Here is a 15,243-nt window from a genome sequence, read left to right as displayed (position 1 = left end):
TGTCCTACTTGGATAAATACCACTATATTCTCATTTAATTATGGAAACAATGGGCAGCTATAAAACTTTGCGTGGATACAAATGTTGGTCCTCTGAAATCTTCATAGTCAGCAAGCATAGAGTAGGAAAAGAGTTCTCCATTTTTAAGTGGCAGAACCAATACTGGATAGAGAACACCAAAAACTGCTTAAGAGATTTACCCAACACCAAGACACTTTCAGTCAGTGGCCTCTTTGTTGTTTTCTTTTTTTTTTTTTGGATATCCAGCTTGAGACACCATAAGTGGAGTAAATTTTCAGAAAGCCTTGAGCACCTACTCTCTGAAAAACTGGTTGCCTTAAGGTATCTGAAGATGAGCACCAAGAATTGCTGCATTGAAAAATAGGTTTGCATTAGAAATCCAAATTCCCTCAAACTGGTATTTAGGGAGGACCTAGTACTTTAGGCAGCTCTGAAAATCCTAGGCACCATGCACAGTGAGTGTTTATCTCTGACACTGGCAGATATAGGTAAACAACTTCCTCCACTGCAGATTTAGTGAAAAGAAGCATTTCAATAGTTTTATTTTTCATTAACTCTAAGGAGGACTAACTAAATAATTCAGGACTAGTAATATTATTTTTATTTTTCATTGGTAGTTTAAAAAACAAATGTACTCTTCAGATAGAAATAAGGTGTGAGAAAATGAAGTGTTTCTCTTCTAAAACTTGATGTCTGGTTTCAGGTTTTATTTGAAAGTCTTGGTTCCAGACTTCTTAAATATTTGTTTTCTAATTTTGATTTCTTGTGACATGTAAATAACTAAGAAATATTAAATATTGTAATGTTCTTCCATTAAGACAATAACATTTCAAAGGTTAATGTAAAATCAAGCTGCTAAAGTTTACAATTTCTCTGTCCAGCAGTTCATTTATACAACTGCCCTGAGTAAATGCTATTACGCTGCTTAGCAAATGGCCTTTAAGAGTTTAAAAATAGCTCAGTAAAGCTACTCAAAGGTAATACAACACTTCTCAGGCATCTTTAATTGAAGTTAAGAACAAAACAGGGTTTTCTTATTAGTTATTATTCACTCATTTATTTATATACAACAAAACCACAATTGAAATGTTCAGGAGAACTAATTGTGCTTCTTCCTATATATGGGACCACGAGCTTATTTTTCAGAAAGGCAAGATTTTAAATTGTAAAACTAGTCCTATTTTGGTGGACTGTTTTAGCTGCTTTTGTTATACTCTTTGTTGTTCCCATGTGAACCATTGAAAACAGTTATTTGCTAAGGTATATTTTTGTGAGGTTTCTTTGAGAAACCTCACTGATCCCCTTTTAAAAAAAGATTATCTTACGTTAAAATTCCTGATATAATCAATTTGCAGTGTTTCTCAAACTGGTACAAATATGTAAAATCTGTGCTTTTAAAAGCTTCTGCTTTGAGTAGCCTTACACTCCATAGTTGTGCCCTAGCAATTGTTCAAGCTCTATTGCATGCCCCATTCACAAAAAAAAAAAGAAATTTTGGGATGACGTAGCTGTAAAGAACTTGAATTTAAAAGTTCCTTACCTAGAGCTTCCATTAAATTATATTAATTTAAAATATCTATGAAATGATAATTTTACAAAAACACTAAAATTAAAAAAAAAATCAACAAACAAAAAAAACAAATAAACCAAAAAACAAACAAAAAACCAAACTAAATAACCAAATGGATTATTGGGTTGGGTTTATGAAAACAACTCTTTACAGTAAGTAAAAGAGGTTTATCACAGTTTTGGCAAACTTGCATGAGTTCATACCGAAGAAGAAAAATCTTTCAAACATATTCTCGACGACTTTTTAAAGACTTTTCCATGCTCTAGGGGTTTTTATATCTCTCAGTTGTAGGCTCTGAAGCAGTAGACCCCGTACAGCTTGTGTTTCTTGTCAGGGAAGCCGACTAAGCGCACGGCAGCCTCGCTGGGGCTGCAGCGCTTGCGGGGCCGGGAGATGGGGTAGCGCACACTGCCATCTGCCAGCCAACCCGCATCGCACCGGTCGTACCCCAGCAGCTTCCAGGCGGCAAAGATCTGCCCCACCTTGGCGATCTGGGCCCCATCCTTCAGGCACGCCTGCACCGCCTCGTCGTAAGTCAGCTTGATCGGGTGGATCAGGTAGTAAAAACGGCCTGGCAGGGGGAAAGAAGGGAAAGAGATGATGCCACGATACAGCATAGGGCTCCTACAATTTTATAACACTAATTAATTATCATATCTAATGGATATATCCAGTCCGATAATTGTCTGCCCCTAGAACCTCCCTTAGGTCTGCCCCTCCCTGGAATCAAGCCGGAGGTCTCAAGACCCTTTCCTTCTCCACCATCATCATCTTCAGTCTTCCTTGGATCTTCTCCAAGCTTTCCAAGCCTTCTAGGTTGCTTTAACTACAATGATATCTTATTATGTCCATGTATTATGTACATGTCTGTTCCCAGACAAGATGTACTCACTAAAATCTTTTTCCTTGAAAAGAATGTTAAACAAAAACTTGAAGAATTTTGAGAATTTGGCACAAAGCTTGAGAAAAGGTGTTTAGTAGCTGTTAACCGCTATTTTAAAGTGTTAGAAACTATAATACAACTACATTAAAAATCTATATGCTACAAATCTTAATAATCTTAAGGCTTTATTATTAGAGCTGTTGGTGGTGCGAAGGTTGGACTTGGTGATCTCAATGAGTCTTAATGAGTTAATGAGTCAATGACTCAATGATTCTGATGTCTGGGTTTAGAGATGTAACAAGAACTAATGTTTTTTGCAACAGAATGTACCATGGAAAATTATGTATAGCTGAGACAAGTGATTTAAAGAAACCAGCCAAGCAAAGTAAAGAAACAATGAAGAAGGGAACCAAAGCAGCCAAGCAGCAAGTTGCTCTATAACCAAGAGTATTGTCTTAAAGAAGATAAATCTGCCTTAGAACTTAAGAGTTAATTTACTCTTAGAACTTAACAATTGGTCTAAGAACTTAATGTTGGCCCCCAAACTTAGAATTTTGGGGGCTCCAAACAGAAACATCCACCAGGGGCCCTGGATGAAGCCCCTCAGAGACCCTATAAGTGTATATATGCTAGTAAGTGTTGGGAAATGTAATGAATCTGTAACAGGAATGTGGGGAACAAAAATGAATAATCATGTAATGTTGACATATCAGCCGTAGCTGATATACATGAATTTGGCAAAGTGATTGCCAGTGCACCCAGTACACTGAAATAAAGAAAGCCTAACTTCTAAAACTCACAAACTAGGTCTTAGAGGTCTCTTTAAGAGCTGATTTTAGGCAACAATTCTAGGAGTACAGTGATGTTGATAATGCAATGGTGACTTTTGAGGAGAAGTGAAGATATTCCACTGAAGAATCATGTCAAACAGTGCTTGATTTTGGACTGTGCTGTTTGGATTCTGCACTGTTAAAAATGTCATGATTTTTTTGTATGGTGAGTTGATAAGTGTCAGGAGTAAAAAAAAAGAAAAAGCAAAAAAAACCAACCTAGGTACAGAAAACAGACTATTTGAAAAAAAACGTATAAGCTATGTTTGTTTCTGCTGATATCAAAGTATGGCATCCGCACCTGTACTTATGCTCAGTGGTAACTGAACTGTCCACCCCTGGAAGTGTTCAAGGCAAAGTTGGATGGGGCTCTGAGTGACCTGTTGATATGGTTTGGAGCTGGCTCCCCCCCAGGTCTCCAAACCTTACCACAAGAAGTCCCCCCCCAAACCAAGGGAGAAAAGGGGAAAAAAACCCAAAAGAACCGAAAACGAGAGAGAGACAAAGCAATATATATAAAAATATATTTACACTTATACTACAGTTATGTACAGTTGAAATATATATACAATTTCACAGGGAAAAGGGAAAAGGGAAGGGAAGAACAAAACCCAAAATTTTATATATATATATATATATATATATATATATATATATATATATATATCTCCCGATCAGTAGCCCAAGGTCTATCAACTAAAAGATTTAGCAAAGAATATCTTACTACTCTCCTTGGGACAACAGAGAGTCACGCTGGGGTGACTGCCGGCAGCCTCCGCCTCCCAAGGTCGACAAGGCCTTACCAGGCCTCACTCTCCAACCCGGCAGACTCAACAGCAGGGGAAACCTGCACCTCCAAAGGCACCGGAAGGAAAGAGAGCGAAGGCGTCTCCTCCTTTCTTCTTATACCCCAGCTTACGTAAAAATCGTAGGGAATACCGGGTAAATCTGGGCACTTCCTTGGTTACAAGCTGGTCACCAAGGAAGGCCTAGGCCAAACTACCACACGTGGTCTAGTAGGAATTGGCCCTGCCCAAGGCAGAGGACGAGCTTTAAGGTCCCTTCCAACCCAAATCATTCTCTGATTTTCATCCTCAGAGGTAGAAAAACGGAAGGAAAATATCAGGGAAGAAGGATGGCGAGATTTGGCAGAGGGACCCCGCTCTTCAGTTAACTTTATGGTACCAGATGCATTTACCAACATGGTGACAATGACAGTGCAGTGAAGAATCTGAGGAACCCTGTAGCTTTCAGGGAGAGCAGATCTCCTACAGCTGTATTTTACTGTCAGAGAGGCAAATCAGAAATACCCAAAGCAGTGTAGGTCTAGGTTATGATCCCAGCAATAGTTTAAAATAGCAAAAAAACTTGTGAGTTTTCCTCTTGGCAGCAAGATTCAGCCTTTGATAGCTTTTGAGGGGGAGTGGCTGGAGGCAACGCATGTCATTTGCTCTCTGACAGGGTGGTGACCTTGTTTCTGACTAAAAACAAGCACAATTTTTTTTCTCTAAAAAGGCCAGGGTATTGAACAGCTTCTCAAAAGGAGAGTTTGAGCCTGTGCTAGAGCAAAATCATGGCTGTTGAAAGACTTCATGAGCAGTTCTGCAGTTCTGTTTCTCTTTAAGCATCAAAGGATACATGCTCACTCTAACACAGCACTGAACTTATAGTGCTGAAAAGGAAAATGTGCCTCTGTCTCGAGGTAATGAAAATATATGCCAGCAAATAAAGCTCAAAAAGGAAGTCTCCCCTACTAATCCATAAGCAGCAATAATATTGATTTCATTTATCAAGGCAATAAACATTCATTGTAAACATTTCATTGATTATACTTGGGGTTATTTATCATCACTGATTTGACGCAAAGTGGATTGCAAAGGAATAGTGGGTTTTTTTGAAGGCATAATAATTTCCACATAAATTCACTACTTTTCAATCTGTTCCTGAAGAAGCAAGTTAGATGAAAAAACAGAAGGACTTTATTCATGTGGGGATCTTCTAATTCCAGAGCACACTCTCTACTTCTTAATTAAGAATGTACTCCAGAACAATATGCTTTTTCTGAATGGTAAAAACCAGGCAAATGCACAAAACTCTACTCAGTTTGAGATTATTTCTTAGTGACAAAAAAAGTGGTGAGCAAGCTAGGAGTTGTGCAAGCTTCAGATTCCCATAAAAAACACACAGGTTGTTTTTTTTCCTAGGTGAAAAAAAGTCAGGTCAGATGACAATACAAAGACAATGGAATTAACTTTGTCTAAGGGTTGGACATTGTGTACCAGGACAAGAACACTTTAACAAAAGGTATTTACATTGCAGCTGTGGCAGAGGAGAAACTTTTAAAATATTTCATTGCTGTCAGAGACAATATCTACAGTATTTCTACAGAAAACTATTGAGAACAAATAATCTATCCCTTTGAAAAACGCTTTCTCAACTCTATCTTGGCAAGTTGAGAGCATTTATGAGGTAAAAAGAATATTAAGTGGAAAACCGTTACCGATATGCTATTAAGAGGTTTCCCCAAAGCAAACAGAATTTCAGACTTAGGGGAACAGGGATCTGGACTGATAGTATGTAAACTTCACCTAGCTTACTTAGTTCCTCTTCAAACCATTTGTCCATGGAATGTAATTTCCTAGGGATTTGCAGTGAGGTCAGGCTTTTGATATATGACACCAATAATAAAAACTCTAATACTCTGCCCCTTTATTAAATAAGAGAAATTTAATAGCAAACCCTACAAGGGTACAATGTGTATCCAGATTACATAAAACTCCTTTAATAAACTCCATACAGATTTGCAGTTTTCCTCCTGACAACCGGTGAGAAGGGCTCCTAACTGTTCAATCTTAGTATCTATTAATTGGTGGGAAGGAGAGGGAGGAATTAGCTACCTCTCTCTCTCATTAATACCTCGTGGTTGGGTCACTCCAACAGAGGATGGGATTGCTTTGATTTCTTCTCATAACCAAATCATGGGGCAGAGGCATCCCTCAAACCCCCTAGAATAGATATTTTAAGCTTTTTGCATGTAGCAGAACAGCTTAAAGAGGAAAACACCAGCAACTGACCTAAATACCCCACACCCTTGTTACTGTGGGAGTTTGAGGGATGATTTATTCTTGGAGATTTCTCCAAGCTCAGCTCTAAATTGAGAGATTTATTAGTCAGTTTTTCTTATGAAAAAAAGAATCAGGGTTAAGACCTGATAAGTATTTTGATATCCAGTGTTCATCTCAGGCAACTGGTTTTGAATTAAATATGTAGGAATATTTTTTTATTGAGTGCTCCAATATCAACTCAGAAGCATCCACTTCTAATAAAGGGTATGTAATTTTATTTTAGGTTTGTTTCTCTTTTTTGGAGCAAAGGCTACATGTTCCCAGTGCTAAAACACTCTGCAATGGTCAAATGAGAATTATCCAGGTAGGACTTCCCACACCTTTCTCCCATTTAAATGGCAGAGGTGTTTAGCATGAATTACTGTAATAAACAGGTGCTTTTAACATAATCCCTAAAATTTATTCCTTGTATTCTTTGTCAACATGAGATTTTTACTTGGATTTCTAGAGCTGATGGACGATCAATTTTGCACCATGGTTCTGTGTGCAAAGTATATAACAAAATGCATGTTAATGAGCAGAAAGTGTGATGCAGGCTCTACTTGTACCTTATGTTTTTTTTCTTTGAAAGTGCTTAATTAAAGAGGAGCTGATAAATATGTTTTCATTTAGCTCATTTAGCACTTTTCAGTGCAAAATAGTCTCATGGCTTTTCCTTCAAAAAAACCAGCTGTTCTCCTTCAGACGTCCTTTGAAACTAAACAAAGAATAACCACTCAGCTCTTCCATTATATATTGCTTTTCCTATACCTTTTAGGTTCTCTGGAGAAGACTGTAACAAAAGGATTCACCTGCATTTATTCCCCCAAATTGTATGGAAGGGGAGCACCCCCATTCATTGGGATAAGGCAAGAAAATAAATTAGGGTTGTCTGCAACCTTGGCAAAACTTTGGACCATGGCAGGTTGTCAGGAACCTTCAGCTTTCCTAGCAACATGAACTAAAGTGGCTCTCACTGTGCAGGACAAGAGAAGGAGAAACTGGCTGTGAGGGAGCAGAGCTGAGTCCTCAGACACCAAGAAATTCCAATTTGGAATTTGAGAATTCCAATTTTGGAATTTTCACAGTTAAGTTAGATACTTCCCAGCTGTGTATATTCATTTTCAACAGCCTTTATCAACAAAAGGCATGTAAAAACAGATGGGGAAACATTGCCATCCAATGCAGGCAAGAAAAAAATCATGTTATTTCACAGTATTTTGATGGATTTCATAGATAACATTAGGCTAAGTGTTATTCTTTGCATTGTTTGGTGAAACACATCTCTAGATATTCTTATAAACTGGTAAATTGCTGGTACTACTATGAAACATTTTCCTGGTTTTGGGCAGAGAACATTAACAAATCTTCTATGAAACAACAGAAAAATTTGAGTATAAATCAGTTATACAGGCAGAAAAAAAGTGTACAAGTACTGCATTTGCCTTAGTCTAAGAAAAGACACTGTAGAGGGTAATATCATTAAAAAAAATATTATTTTATGTTATATTCCAAACAAGTTTTGATCAAACAATTTCCCTGTGCAGGTAACAGAAATGCAAGTAGAATTTTTCATTAATGGTGAAACTTCTTAACCAGTCTGTTTTTGTGTATCCAGCTCATCACAGAGGGGATCCAACAGTTCCAGAGCGAAAACGCTGAGCCTGAATTTGAATTCACTGCATTGATGACTACAGTTTCATTTTTTATCTTAATGGCTAAATATAGATTTTTTTTTTTTTACCTTTCTTCTTCAGGTAAAAACCAAGCTTTGCATGCATTTCAAATAAAGATTTTTTTTAGTTTTACTGCTGAATTATTTAGAATGGAACCATTTTTTTCTTTTTTTTTTAATGATCCCTGAGATCATAATATTTTTGGAGGATTTCTTTCTCTAAAAAGAACCCAGTTAACAGAAATCTAAACCTCACTTGACTGCTTTTTTTTTAATAGAAGCTCTCACAACTGACACTTTTTTTGAACTCACCTTACACTTCCCTGATCCTGGGGACCTTGGGATTTTCCCAGCTCCCTTACATAAAGCTGAAGGCTCTTCTGTTTCATACATTCAGGAGATTCCAGCAGTCACTGTCACTGCTGGGAATGCAGGGTTTTCTGATTACTTCTCATTTTCATTGGCTGTTCCTGAGCTGTGAGAATCAATATTGGGTATTGCAGAAACAGCTTTTTTTGCCTATAGCCACTATTTTTGAAAACTGGCAATTCCAACCCAGTGGAAAAATGGGTTATTATACAGCTTTTCTCTTTACACTGAGAAAGGCAACATATGCCATTAAAGACATGTTTAAGCTATTCGAAGTGCTGAGCTGAAAATAGGGAGCTGGGGTTTTTGGGAGCGTGGCTGGGTTAACTTTAGGTACTGAGGTGAGTTTGGGACATGAATAGTGGAGAGCATAGCAGGGATGTGTGAGGACAATGCGATATGGTGAGTTAAGGAAATGGATGCTGAGAGAAGCAGAAGTCCAGATTTTCTGCTGATTTCTTGAGAGACTGACATGGCATTGAGTTGTGGGGAACACACACACACACACACACACACACACGTATATATATAAAGAGATAGAGGGAGAGAAAGAGGGTGAGAGAGAGAGAGGGAGAGAGCTATCTTGTCCTATTGCTGTGTAGTGTTCTGTCTTGCACATCAGTCTAACGAACTTATCAAGGTTGAAATTCATTTCAGTGTCTTGTCTTTGATTGTCCTCCTATCTTACACCTTATCATCACCTCATTCCTCTTTCTCCCTCTTTCTCCCTCCTTGTTGGGTCACTGCACAGACAATATTTTTGTCAGTACTTCTTTTTCTTTTTTTTTTTCCCAGAAATTATACTTCTCTTTCCTTAAGAGACACTGTCCAGCTTCTAGTGTGTAAAAGGGTGGTGCAGCCAGCGTATTTTAATTATTTTTCCCTGATTATTTTATTCCTTAGTTATTTCTATAGTACAGGGTTAAATCTGCATATGAGAGATGAATTCATGTAGGATTTCACCTTGGATAAATGATGGAAGAAAAAACTGAGCCAGTATCTCATGGAATGATGCAGCATGATAAAAATCAGCTAAACTTTTTTTTCAGATCACTTCCAGCCTAATTTAATATTGTTGGCTTCAGGATTTTCTTTTTTTTTTGAGAGAGAGAGTGGAGCAGATGTAGCACTAGAGCGTATCTTCTGAAAGCAAGGCTTATGTTTATTTTTTGCTATGCTCTAGGACAAAACTGCTTCACTGTGGATAAGCAATCTGTGCATAAACAAAAAAAAAGCCATGTCCCATGGTCTGGGTGGGCTGCAAGCCAAACATATGCAAATTTGTGTAAGAATTATCCACAAGTAGGATGCTGTAGAGGATTGTAGACTCCTTGGGCACGTGTGCTTGCAACATTGCTCTCAGTTACAGCAGTGCTCTCTAAGTCCTTTCCATCCACTAGATAAAACCTGAAATGATAGCAAGCTGAGAGGGAACCATTTAATTTCATTTCATACATAAAGTAACATCTACTAACAGCAAAAGAAGCTTGCAGTTGTTAAAATAAGGTTTACAGCAGTCCAACCTCAGAGCAAAAGTGAATGGGGTTTTGGCAACGTGCTAAGATTAAGAACCTAAATTATTAAGGAATAAAGCTAGAAACAGGTTTTCTGATAAGGAAGTATTAGTCATATTAGACCTAGTACATGAGCAGGAGCTGCCTGACACTGCAGTACAGATGAAGTGATGGCTAGAATTTTGTTTTGGGGATATATTTAAGCAATATGAGTTGAATTGTAATTGAACTCAACAGGAAAGTTGAATTAATGAACTGCAGGTTTCTTCATCACTTTAACTGAATTAAACTGGGCACTTATCAACATTGAAAGGGTACATATAAATTTTAATGGGGTGCAAGTGGAAAAATTAAGCACTCTTACCAGTACAAGTCTTGAGTTGTAAAAACCACCTACGTGAGCACAGGGCAAAGATGACTTTACTCTGCACATGTGTCCCCGTAAATTCAACAGCAACATCTTCCAAGCCCAACATAAGCTCTGACAAATCAAATACCACTCTCTGCCAGCAGAGTTTCTTGCCTAAGCAGAGAAAGAGTCATTTGTGATGTGGGGGGTGAAGAAAGCTCTTACCGTTGAAGTTGGAAGTGAAGCAGAAAACATCGTATCGGCTTTTTTCCTTGTCCCAGAACCCATAATTCCTGACCCCAGGCACTGTGTTCTTCCCTCCACAGGGCTCCCGGGGCTTGGTGATGGGGTACTGCACAGATCCATCACTAAGCCAGCCAGCGTTGCACCAGTCCAGCCCCGACCTCCAGGCGTCGTAGAGCTGGTCGAAGGAGGCGATGACGGAGTCCTGCTCCATGCATGCCCGCTGAGCCTCGTGGAAATTCAGGTTGTACCGCCCCAGCCGTGGGGAGTAAGGGAACACCACACCTATAGTGGGGGGAGGGAGGGAGTATCACTAGGCATTGGAAGGGGAAACAGGTTTTACAGCCACCAGAAGGAGAAATTAAAGGTTAAACTCCATGATGTGTGTCAGGACTGTAGTGATTGCCAGGGGAAAACACTCTGTGAGCAGCACATCAGCGTTGGGTTTGGGAAGGGAATAGGGATGCTGCCTCACCTAGCTGGCTCATCGCCCCACAGCCCCATTACTTTCCCAGTGGGAACTGTGCTAGTTCTGGACACTGCTCCCATCCCCAGCTTTGCTGTCACACAGTAATCTCACCCTCGTGCTCTCACAGTGCTTAAAGAGGAGCAGAGCAGGATGGAATTTTGCAACTACATTTCTTTTTTTGTCAGAAAATTCCAGTTTATCCCTTGCAAGATAAGAGTCTCATTTTAAAAAAATCAATTAAACCCTAGCCTTGTTCTACTTTTTTATTATTATACTTTTAATTTTAATTTTATTTTTTTAGTGGGATTTGGGGATTTCCTAGCAGTCATTTAAAAACAAAAATAAAGAAGAAATTGTTGAACTACTTCTATGAATTATTTTTTTTACTTATAGACATTAAAATGAAATGTTTTGATTGACATAAAAGAGCGCTGTGTTCTGTTCTTGGCATGTGCCCTTGAGAATATTTCCTGAGAATTTCAAGACAGTTGTCTTTTGTTTGCTTGTGGACCTGCCAAATGCTTCCTTCCCTCCTGGAGGACCAGCCACAGGTCATCCCAGAGCCCTTTCTGATGCTCATTATTGCTGAGATATTTCAGACAGGTCCTCTCAAAAGAGAGGACATTCAAGAGAACATGGGAAATGCTTCAGAATTGCTTTGGAAGTAGCATCTAATCACAGGTATTGCTCTTATCTGACAGATTTTCTATAATATATTTTCTGCTTGTTTTATAAAAAAGATCTGAAGTTAAACATTACTTCTTGGAAAGATGTTTCAGGAAACACTGAGGAACCGCCTCCGCAAGTGGCTTTGATAAAAGAGAAGAGAAAGACTTGAAACAAAGGTTTGGATCAGACCACCCTAATCTTTGACAGGGTTTAGAAACTTAACCTAGATCTAAATTTTACAGTTGGCTTTAGCCCAGTCTCATAATACACTGAAATAAAATGGTATCAGAGAAGATCCAGCTCAGAATTGCTTATCCTCACACCTCTATGTAGGACTAAGTGCTGTAGGATATAGAGGGACTGAAGACAAGGTAACACATGAGCCAAAAACTTTGCACTGGTATAAACATTCATCTTTATTTTTGCTTTCTCCCTGCTGATGAATGCTCCTGCCTATGGCATTTTCCTTGTCCTTGGGGCAGTGAGGAGTAGGACAGAGAAATTACACTGTGGTCATACAGGGCTCTCACCATGGGATGAAGCCACTCTTCTTTCCAGACATTCAAACCCATCTCTGTGTCTATTCTACCAGTATCTTAAAGTCCCCTTTCTTTCTCTTCTCTCTCTCACCCCTCTATCGTCCAAGAGGTGTTATTTTTGATAAAAATCTATGTTATTGCTAAACCTCGGGGACTTGGTCCAAGAAAATAAAGCGTGCAAATGTAAACTTGGCAGGGTAATAATAAACAATATTTTGCTCTCCTTCAGCAGTTAGCCAAAGAGTCTGCTTCAGCCCTTTCCTTTTGTAAATACTTTGTTAAAAGGCGTTTCAGTTATGAGCTGTTCTGAGCTGTAAAGCATGAATGTAATGTAACACAACATGTGTGTCAACTGTAGCTTCATAAACAAGAAGCTGAAGATGTTTCATATTTTTCTGGATCTCTGTTTTTCCTTCATCTCTATAAAAAAATTTATTTACTCTTCCTCAGTGCTAGTAGATAGAAATATCACTGGCTATAATAAAAATTTAGCAAACGCCATAGGAGTCAAAGCTTTATTACTTTACTAGAAATCCAATCGTTATTATTTTTCCAGAACTACATTTCCCCAGACAACCAATTCCTTGTACAGTACATGTGTCTGATTTGCATATACATGTAAAAAAACCCTCTAAAATCAGCAGAGGTGGGTAATTTTTAATCAAGATATAAGCTTGCGTACTTCTAAAAACTGAACAGGAATTAATTGAAAACTATTTAAACAGATTTGATTCCTTAAGGTTTCCCAAACCACTTTCTAAAAGGGGTTAAGCATGTATATAAATGTGTTACAAATCTGGGTTTGACAGTTTGGGACGTGATGTTTTCATAACATAAATATGCACTAAATATTAGCTTTGGGTTATATTTGAGTAGACAGCATAGAAGCCCACTTTTTGTTCGAGTTCATCTGCAGTACAAGCCTGCAACTGATTAGCATTAATTTTACCCTTCAGTTGGGGGTGGCCATAGGCAATTTTGCAGAGGAAAATTGACTGGATGTGTGTTTTGTGCAGCTTTGCATGATCTTGCCTTTTTTGTTAATTTTTTTCCCTTTCATTCCCCTATGAAACATAGCTGAAATTCATAGTTAGATCTTACTGTTCATCTTCCCTTCCTTACACTTTATCAGTGCTGAATTTTAGTTAGCTATAGGGCGCCTTGTTCAGTCTTGGACCTTGCAAACCTGTCAAGGGATAATCCATCCCACCTGTTCCTGAATGGACAAAAGCTGTTCCATAGCTTGTTACTGTTCCCTAAAGTACAGACTGAATCTAAACTCCTGACTCCAGCCCTGTGTTCTGCCACTAGACAAAACGTCATGTCCAAACACTAACAAACTCCGTTTAAAAAATGGAGGAAGACAAAAACCTCCAGCCCCAGAAAGTTAAAATATGGTTAGTTAGTGGGAAGAGGGAGCTGAGGAGCCTTAATCTGACCTTTGTGATTCCTCTCCCTGCCCCGAGGAAGCAGCTGAGTGACATGTGGAGCCTGAGTGGGGGTGCTAATCTAAAACATAGGCTTCTCTCCCAAACCCATGGTGCTCTGGAATGGGTCCTACCTCTAGGGAAAGACCTCCTTGACTCCAGAAAGAGACAGGAATAATCTGAGACACATCAACTCAAAGGAGAATAAATTTGTTAGTGAAAGAGGAGGGATAGGTGAGGCTTGCTGGAGGCACCTGTGACAAAGCAACTGTAGTTCAGAAAATGAATATGGTAGTGGAAATTAGGATTTCAACCAAATCAGAACATAAAAATTGGATGTACAGCTTATCCTCCCCATAGGAATGCCTGTATTTCCATGAATGCCTTACATTCAAGTGCACAAACCTACAACTTTGCTCCAGTTACTGTGGGTTTTGGGTAACATATTTGTGTGTCCTCTGTAAGTCATTTGTATTTCAGAGTCTTCTATGTAGGTAACCCCTAAAATCTGGTGCAATTACTCAGTTGATTCAAACACACTGTCAGTGCAAGGAGCTGTAACGTTTACCCAAGACAGCAAGGTGAACAAATAATCTTAGAAAGCTCAACTCCTGTAACAATTTATAGGTGTCTTAAGCCAGCACCACACACAATTAGCAGTTTTAAGAGTACTGACATGCAGGACAAAATAACACAAATTTCTGTTGACCCATATGGGGTGGGGGGAAGGTATTTCCACAGCCAGGGTAAAGAAATGGGCTTCCTTGAGTTCTAGCCTGAACAGAAAAGTAAGTTTTCTTGTAGCCAGTGTAAACAAGGGGTAACAGTAGGGTTTGCTATATATTATACTGTAGGGTACAGTTTTATGCTGGCAGGATCATGCACTCGATGGCAAAATTTTTCCATGCTAGATTCCTAAAATTCTGTAAAAACTTTAAAGTCCCTCATTTTCACGGAGACTCTGTCTCAATTTTCTTGCCTGTCAGGGCTGTCAGATGTCTGATTACTCAGCTACAGGGTGGGCTGCCAGCTGTCAGCAGGTATCAATGTCCCTAAAAACGAAACTGAGGGTTGAAATAGTGTCCCTGACGCCCACAGCATCCCATAACCATGCTGTCAGTGAGGTTGTTTATTTCTGACATATAAAAGCATTAGAACTAGACTCATCTGGCCTAAGGCATATTATTCCCTTCTACAGCCTTTATCAAAATTTGAAAACTGTTGTCTTCCCTTGATCTTCTTGGGCTAATATTAGCCCTAATTTTTTCGGCATTTTCCTTTTAGGTCATCATTTCCTGATAATTTTTTGAAATTTTATTTCTCCTGCATCTTTCAAGGACCATTTCCCACAGCATGTGCAAACACAGCTGTGTCTGCAAGGACTTGTTACCCTGTCACAGAAGAAATTACTGCTGCTCTGCACTGCTAGTGGGCATTCCTGTATGTAAATGCATTGTGTCGCTGTCAATTAACATCCTTAAGGCCACTATCTTAGGACATCAGGCTATTGATGCAAATCCTTCCAACTGTAAGATTAACCTGATTATTTACAGCAGACATAGAATGTTGGAATGGGCTGAT

At 38.9% G+C, this 15,243-nt stretch overlaps 1 protein-coding gene across 1 annotated transcript in view; it reads right to left on the bottom strand.

Moving 5' to 3' along the window:
• Positions 1–1,656: 1,656 nt before the first annotated feature.
• HAPLN1 (hyaluronan and proteoglycan link protein 1) overlaps positions 1,657–15,243 on the bottom strand; it is a 54,217-nt gene continuing 40,630 nt past the window's right edge. Inside the window, exons 4-5 of the mRNA XM_027709383.1 lie at positions 10,541–10,843; positions 1,657–2,162 (exon numbers count right to left, since the gene is read on the bottom strand). Coding sequence (XP_027565184.1) covers positions 1,873–2,162; positions 10,541–10,843 — 593 coding nt within the window. The 3' untranslated portion in view covers positions 1,657–1,872. The remainder of the gene's footprint in view (positions 2,163–10,540; positions 10,844–15,243) is intronic.

Source organism: Neopelma chrysocephalum, unplaced genomic scaffold (genome assembly GCF_003984885.1).
Source record: "Neopelma chrysocephalum unplaced genomic scaffold, ASM398488v2 Primary Assembly neopelma1_96773, whole genome shotgun sequence".
Lineage (NCBI taxonomy): Eukaryota > Metazoa > Chordata > Aves > Passeriformes > Pipridae > Neopelma > Neopelma chrysocephalum.
This window is presented reverse-complemented; position numbering and strand designations above follow the sequence as displayed.